The sequence below is a fragment of the Juglans regia genome, chromosome 14 (genome assembly GCF_001411555.2).
Source record: "Juglans regia cultivar Chandler chromosome 14, Walnut 2.0, whole genome shotgun sequence".
In the NCBI taxonomy this organism is placed as follows: Eukaryota; Viridiplantae; Streptophyta; class Magnoliopsida; order Fagales; family Juglandaceae; genus Juglans; species Juglans regia.
The window spans coordinates 8454430-8462358 of NC_049914.1; the positions used below are offsets into that span (position 1 = coordinate 8454430).

General features: G+C 40.9%; 1 protein-coding gene across 1 annotated transcript; it reads right to left on the reverse strand.

Annotated features, from left to right (window-relative positions):
- Positions 1-3818: 3818 nt before the first annotated feature.
- On the reverse strand, positions 3819-5819 carry LOC108990501 (putative L-type lectin-domain containing receptor kinase II.2). The gene has a single exon (XM_018964494.2). It carries the CDS (start codon positions 5817-5819, stop codon positions 3819-3821), a length of 2001 nt encoding a protein of 666 aa, XP_018820039.2.
- Positions 5820-7929: the final 2110 nt, after the last annotated feature.

Sequence of the window (7929 nt, forward strand, 5' to 3'; positions counted from 1 at the left end):
CATCTTTAACCAAGTCCCAACAAGCTTTGAAGAATCCTGAACCAAAACCGTCTGGCCCTGGACTACTATCGATGGGAATAGAGAATAGAGCATCCTTTACTTCCTCTATGGAAGGATCTTTACCAATAGCTAAGTTATCTTCATTAGTAATAATGGGAGAAATCAGGTCACTCAAATTCGGGAGAGTATGGGGACTACTTTGACCCAGAAATTCCTGAAAATGATCAACAGCGGCTTTATGAATGTCGAGAGGGGACTGTAAGACCCTACCATCTGACATACTCATCTCTTGAACTCTTTTATGCAATTTGGCCTTTAAGTAGGCATGAAAGAATTTAGAGTTCTGGTCCCCATCTTTCAGCCAGCTTTTCTTGGCCATATGAGCAAGCCTAGTATCATCTCTACCCAACCATGTTAAAAGTTCCAGCTTGGTTGCTAAGAGGTCAACATTGTCCTCGGCATTAAATGAGACTTGAAGACGGCTTTTCAAATTATCAATACGAGCCTCTAGACCTTTGATTATGACGTTAGTTTTACCAAAGACACTTTTATTCCACTCTTTTAAAGCCACCTTAACCCTTTAAAATTTAGAGGACATGTTGATTAATCCATGACCTAGGCCCTCATGTTTCCACACCCCCTCCACAAAACTATAGAAATCCAAGTGATCAGTCCATATATATTGAAAGCGGAAGGGACTAGGACCATACCTGAATAAATTCTCCCCCATCTGAATAAACAAAGGGGAATGATCCGAAGTAGAGCGTGCCAACACCTGGTAATAAACATTAGAGAAAGAATTAAGGAAATTAGTATCAATAAAACATCTGTCTAACCTGGCCCAGCTGCGTGCTTGTCCGCCTTGACCATTACACCAAGTCATATTCGGGCCTTTTGAACACATCTCTATCAGACCACAAGTTTGAATACTCTGGTTGAACTCTTCCATGGCTACAAAAAGACGAGGACGACCACCTCTTATTTCTGAGTCATCCTTAATGATATTAAAGTCCCCGAAGAGAACCCATGGAATACTGACAGTCCTCATATTCTCCAAATCCGCCCAAAGCTCTCTTCTTTCATTTCGATTGCACTTCGCATATATAATAGATAGGAAAAACATATGACCATTCTCCTCTACTTTCACAGTAATAAACTAATTAGACCCTGCCACCCATTGTATCGAAACCAATGAATTCCACATCAACCAAAATTTTCCACCATGCACCTCATTTGTGACAAAATAATTGCAGTTGAATCTTCCTAAGAAGGACGATATTCTAGCCTCTAACAAAAAGGGCTCAACCAAAGCTATGATATTAGGACTAAATTGTTTAATAATTTTCCTCAACCTCCTATAAGAAGTGCCTACTCCCCTAATATTCCAAAAAATAATAGGACTGATCATAATTTAAATTTGGAATGACGAATTACCACCCTGGTAGAGCCCCTTTTCTAGCCTATTTTTATGGGGTTGTTGGAGCCCTCAGAATCTATACAGTATTCCTTATGCATATCATCCTTTATTTTGTCTCTCTCACTCTCGTGATCTGAATGGGAACAGAGTATCTCATCTGTTCTTTCCTCTTCATCTTCAACCATAAACTTCTAATTAACACTGACTGCTAGGGACCTTGCCTTTTTCTTCTTCGATTTCCTCTTTAGGCTTATCAGAGGATTCTCCCATTCTTCACCCAAATCAATTACTCTACTCACAACTGGATTCATGTCTTCTGTGCTAACCTCTTGTGGGTCTGGTAGGGGATAGGTAGATTTAACAATTTGCAGGCTCTCTTGCTGAAATAAAACTTTCCATGTGTCCTCAACAACTAGCTCTTCAACTGATTGCGTGGAGGGGGCAGGAAACTTCTCTGGTTGATCATCATTCAGCTGGGCCACAATACTGGTGTTGTCCTGTCCTTTACCTGTAGCTACAATGGGCCTTATTGTTCCACTAATCTCTTGGTTATTTACGCTACTCGACCCTTTAGGCTCTATGCATTCTTCTTCTACTTCTACTTCATGCAGGTCATGGGTGGCATGCTGCACTTCTTCTTGTTCGACTCCCTTCACCTGAAAAACTAGTTGGCCCCCTGTTTCCTTGTCTGTATTATTCTCCTTTTTCGAAGACCCTCCTGCTTCATTCTCATCCGTCTGATTTTTTTGAGCTTCTAATTCTGTCTTGGATTCTGCTGAAGACCCTTTCTTGACCCAAACTTGGTTCCCAGTCCCTTTCTTGGTATGGTCTTTACCATTACGACATGTTTTAGAATTATGGCCCTGTTGGTGACAGTTGCAGCAGTAAGCAGGTAATGTTTCATAGACCACCTCTTGTCTCCTACTGTGAGGCAGCCCTGGACATCCAAGCCAGAAGTGAGTGATCGGATCTCGGGAGGCATCGACCTCTAAACAAATCCTTGCTCCATCAGTTCTTGTAGCGCATGTAGTCAGATTGTCTCTCCAAATGAACTTTCTAATCGGTGCCGTTATCATTTTCAATACCGAAGCATGGTAAAAATGAGGGGGAAGTCCAGGCAAGAAAACCCACACAGGCACGCAAGGTGACTCGTATTCCTCTGTGTAATCTAGGGACCATGCAAATGGCCTATAGCAGACACCATTGATCTCACAAGACTCTCTGGACAGAGCTTTGTTAAAATCTTCTTCTTTCGACATCCTAATGAAAACATTTCTTGGGCTTTGCATCGCCGAGACCACAGGACAACAGGATAAACCCCATCGACTACGGATGAAAGACCTTATAGAGTCAAGTGAAGATCTCTGACGGAGGAATTTTAAGACAATGGAAAATCGAAATGGCCTTGCAGTGGCCTCTGTTTCCTCTGCAGAGAATATAAAACATATTTCACCTTCTATGATTTTCGGTGGCCTGAGCACAATCTCCACTTCAGGCAGCGGTTGAGGTGCTGCGAAGACATCAACAAAGGTGCGGCGACCTGCCACAACTGGGTCTACGTCCGCCATGAGTCCGCTCACACCAGCAGCGACCAGCTTCAGCTCCGTCGAGGAAATGGCGAGTTGGACTCGCAGCTGGCCATATCCCAAAGACGGAGGCTTGGGGCCGATTAGAGCCGAAAGATCCTCGGGGAGGTTGCCTAAGCTCGGCGAGTCGATCTGTGTCGGCGGTGAGCAGCCACTCGTCGTACAGGGTCGGCGATCGGGTTTCTCTCTCCTTAAGAGTTACTCTCTCCTCAACGGTCTATTTTAATTACAGAGCATTTCTCTCTCCTCAAAAGTCAAATGTCAGTGGACACAAGGTGTTTTTTTAATGAGTAGGTTCGGACAAGAAATATGCAAGCGTAAAGCACTGAGATTTGGTGAGCCTGTAAACCTGGTTTTTGGAGACATGATAAATCTTCTCCAAGTCATCTCATATCATCTAATCATTATAATATTTCTAAATTCTCACATAAAAATAAAATAAAAAATTCAATTTTTTTAAATTTAAAAAAATAATAATATTAAAAAATATTCTAATAATATTTTATCAAATTTTTAATTTTCATCTCAACTCATCCTATTTCATCTAAGAAAACAAACAAGGGTAAATATTTTAACAGCATAGTTAAATCTTTAGTAATACAAAGATCTCAAGTAGAGCACTAACATCAGTTTTGTAAACGCATATTTATTTATAATCGAAAGAAACTGTATACATATACATCATATTATTCACATGTTTTAATTCCCCTATGCACCACCAAGTTATCTGTAAGCTTTGTGTGTGCCATGGGTTGACTTGGTCCAAAGTATACATCCATGATCTAGTAGTTTACTCGTGGGATGAGGCAGCTAATTCAACCACCACCTTTGAGGATGGAAACAGTGCTAGACATGGAAGGATCAGAAGACTGGACAAATGATGACGGAGTTGACCATAAGAAATCGAATGTTTCACTACTTGTGAATGTACCAAAAGAAGCACTGTCATTGGGAATATTCGGCAAATCAGCATCGCCATTCAAAAACTGCATCACTCTCCTCATGTTAGGCCTAGCAGCTGGATTTACATGTGAGCAGAGGAGTCCTAGTTTCAAAACCAATACCATTTCCTCCACCACATAATTACCTTCCAATCTAGGATCACTAGCACGGAGGATAGTTCCTTTGCTCCAGCACTCAAAGACCCAATCAACCAAAACTAATTCTTCAGCCATCGCCATTCGCTCTATTGGCCTCCTTCCAGAAGCGACCTCTAACATGAAAGCCCCAAAAGCATACACATCAGTGTAAGTGGTTGCCCTCCCAGTTCTAGTAAGCTCCAGAGCCATATAACCGACAGTCCCAGCCACAAGGGTAGTTTGTGAATTTGTGTCATGGTCATATAATCTGGCAAGGCCAAAATCACTTAGCCTTCCATTCATTTCAGCATCTAATAGGACATTGCCTGCTTTTATATCTCTGTGTATAACAATTTGTTCCCACCCTTCATGGAGGTAAAGAAGGCCAGATGCTACTCCTTTGAGGATTTGAAATCTTTGAAGCCAGTTAAGGTGTCTTCTTCCATTGCTGTATAAGAACCTGTCAAGGCTTCCATGGGGCATATAATCATAGATCAAGAGGAGTTCTCCCTTGCGCCGGCAATAGCCCAAGAGCCGCACCAAGTTCCTATGTCTCAATCTTCCCATGCTAATGATCTCAGCCACAAATTCCTTCATCCCCTGTTGGGAATCATGGGAGACTCTCTTGACTGCAATTTGCTCATTAGAAGGAAGTGTTCCTCTATAAACCTTTCCAAAACCTCCTTCTCCAATAATCTCTTTTGCTTTGAAACCTTTGGTTGCCTTGTACAGACTCTTATAGCTGAACCTGTGAGTACCATACTCACTTTCCCAATCTTCACGTACTTCTTCGTATTTCTTCCTCCTAAAATAGTAAACAGCTCCAGTTATCATTAAGAGCAGAACCACTACTACTATGAGATGAGCCCAAATCACTACTATTCGTTTCTCGTTTCGTTTCCTGCGTGGGGGAAGTGTAGGGAGTCTCGAAATGTCGAGGCTTTGTGCTTGCCCACTTTTATTGAAGCTCCATCCAAGAATGTAATGGTCACTTGCAACTGTACCTGTGGAAGCAGAGAAACCAACATACATGGATTCCAACACGATCTCAGACAGATTGATCGGCCTCGACAAGAGAGGCCAGTTTGGTTTTGGGGTTCTAATTGGGGCCAGTGTTACATTCAACAACTTTTCTACTTCGTCATAGTCTATCCAAAGTTGCATTGGATTCCCACTTATGAGCTCCAAGCTTATATCCCGCCTTTCTTCATTGGAATAATATGCTGCAGGAGCTGATTCAAGTGATCTTAGGTCATTCACATCAATTCCCACATGGTTATCAATATCTTCAAATTCAGGACTCTTAACAGGATCGAGCTCGATGGCCAATATGTGGTTGGAAGTAAGGCCGTTATTTGAACGATTGAAGAGTCCTAGGTATTGACTTTCTATACCATTAAAGCTCCTCGAGGGACTGATGGCGAAGGCTATGCCATGTCCACCATGTTCTAGTTCTTGAGGAACCATGGCAAACACAAAGTTTGTAGAAAATGAAAGAGACGAAATCGTGCTGAAATTTATAGGAAGTTGGTAAAAAGCATGACCAAGTTTCTGGTTTGAACTGTTGGTTAGCTGCAACAGACCATTAGGGAGAATTTCTGCAATTCCATCAAGATACAGATTGGCTTGACTGAAGCCATTGTAGATGAATTGGCTTTCATCTTGAGCAAAGTTCAAGGGAATACTAGAAATATAGAGAATCATCAGAAGATGAAGTGATCTAAGAACTGTAGCCATAGGAAAAAGTGGGAAGATGGTGCCTTTCTGTGACATAGGGATTTCACCTGTTCAAATGTCTCAAACTCCTGAGAAACTAAATGAGTTTTTATTCTATGCCAATGTGCCATGGTATAGTCAGCATCAGTGTTGCCATCGGTAACCAATCAATTATTTTGATTTGAAGAGTAGTTTTGACAACTTCTCAATTTGATACCCCAAATGTCATTTTCATCATCCTAATATTTTTCTCAATTCTATGAAGGAATGATTCTTGGGTAAAAAATGGGGAGCATATTAGGTCTGGTGTTTTGTTTTTATTTTTATTTTTTACATCCATTGCTAACTAGGTAATGCTATTCATTATCCTATTAAATGACGTCGTTTTATCTTCTCTTGATGTGACATCAATTGTTTAAAACAATATTTATTATGTTCACTTATATGTTAATCCTTTCTATTACATCCAGAAATAGTAATTAAAAAGATGTTAAATTGTATTTTTCTAGCTTTTACTATGTATAAGTATAGCATGATCTAGTTGTTAGGAATTTCAAAAAACCGAAAGATAGACCATTGGGGTAAGTTTTTGCAATTCCATTAGGGATGTGCAAATACTCCGCCAGCTCTGACTCCATCTAACCTCTGTTTTGATTTCGATTTCGACTCTAACAAAATTGGGGTATTCAGAATTTGAAGTTGGAGTCGGAGTAGGAATTTCCGGAAACCGAATGATAGCATGGGCCAAGTTCTTGGCTCAACATGTTGGTTAGCTGCAATATACCATTGGGGTAAGTTTCTGCAATTCCATTGGTATAAGATGTCAAGAAATCCTACAACAGAAGGATGCATGCATATGTACTCTTTGCATCTATCTACACACATGCTCAAGACTTATTCTGGTTTCCGCGTGCCAAACCATTTGCCTTGACTTTCACTTCCTTGGGTCTAGAATATTGGAATTTGGTTGGCAAGTGTAAAACAAAAAACCCCCACTAGATGATGGACGTACGCTTGATTAAGCTGTTGAGATAGAGACGATTTGTTTTCAAACGGACATTTCTTCTTTGTGAAGAGTCTTCTGGATATGCCGCCAAAAATATCCGAGTTGCCCTTTTTCATGGGGAAAGGACCATTGAATAATCTTAATTGATAATTAGAATGATCAATTTTATAATAAAAATTGATATTTTTGGGACCTATTGAATAATCTAAATTCCAAAAAATCGTATTAATTTTGTGAGTTTACACTACAAGAAAACAGGCCTATCTCAGCGCCAGTTTTCGTCGCAATTACCCCCCCAATTCGCTGCAGTCCCTCGCTCGCGACGATAAGCAAAACGCCGCACGTTGGTTGATATTAAGTGCATTTTTTTGATGACAGTCAGTGAGATGTGAAAATCGCCGCAACTGGTGTTCCTGTTCCCGCGAAAAGATTTCGCCCCGAAAACTGAAATTATCGCGGCAAATGTGTGTGACGACATGCCAACTTATCGACGGAATCAATTCCTTTCGTCGATTTATTGAGTCGCAAAATACTGAATAAGTCGACGCGATTAACTTCGCCTCTCGCCGGCGTCTCAGAAATCGCCGTACTGACAAATTATAGCCGCGATGGATATCGACGTAAAATCTGCCTCTATCGCTGGAAAGTTGCTGTCTGGACCAACTTAGAGTCTGCCGCAATATGTCTATTGCGGGATTTAATTTCTGCTGGCGGCGTTCCTTCATCGCCGCAATAAGCTATTTACCTACGATGTGAGCATACGACATAAATGTGTATGACCCAACGAATGACTCTTGCAACGGAATTTTTTCACCGCAATAGAACTGTTTTCCAGCGATTGGTTTGTTCAACGCGCTGTAATTGGGATGCTGGGGTGTCGTTCCCATTTCGCCGCAATAGGGATATTTTTACAGTGCTATTTCAGCCCAAAACGTGGACGTATTAGCGTGGGAAAAAACCCATTAGTGGGCACTTAAATTGCTACTGTCCTGTTGCACTACATTTGGCACAATTTTATGTACATACCCCAAATACATATATGTTAATTTGTTTTAACATATATGTTATAATTTTGCAATATATATTTGCATTAAAACCCAAGTGGTAACGTCAATCTGGGATGGT

Excerpts from the sequence above, each read along its gene's own strand:
- LOC108990501 (XM_018964494.2), bottom strand. The coding sequence starts at position 5,819 with ATGGCTACAGTTCTTAGATCACTTCATCTTCTGATGATTCTCTATATT.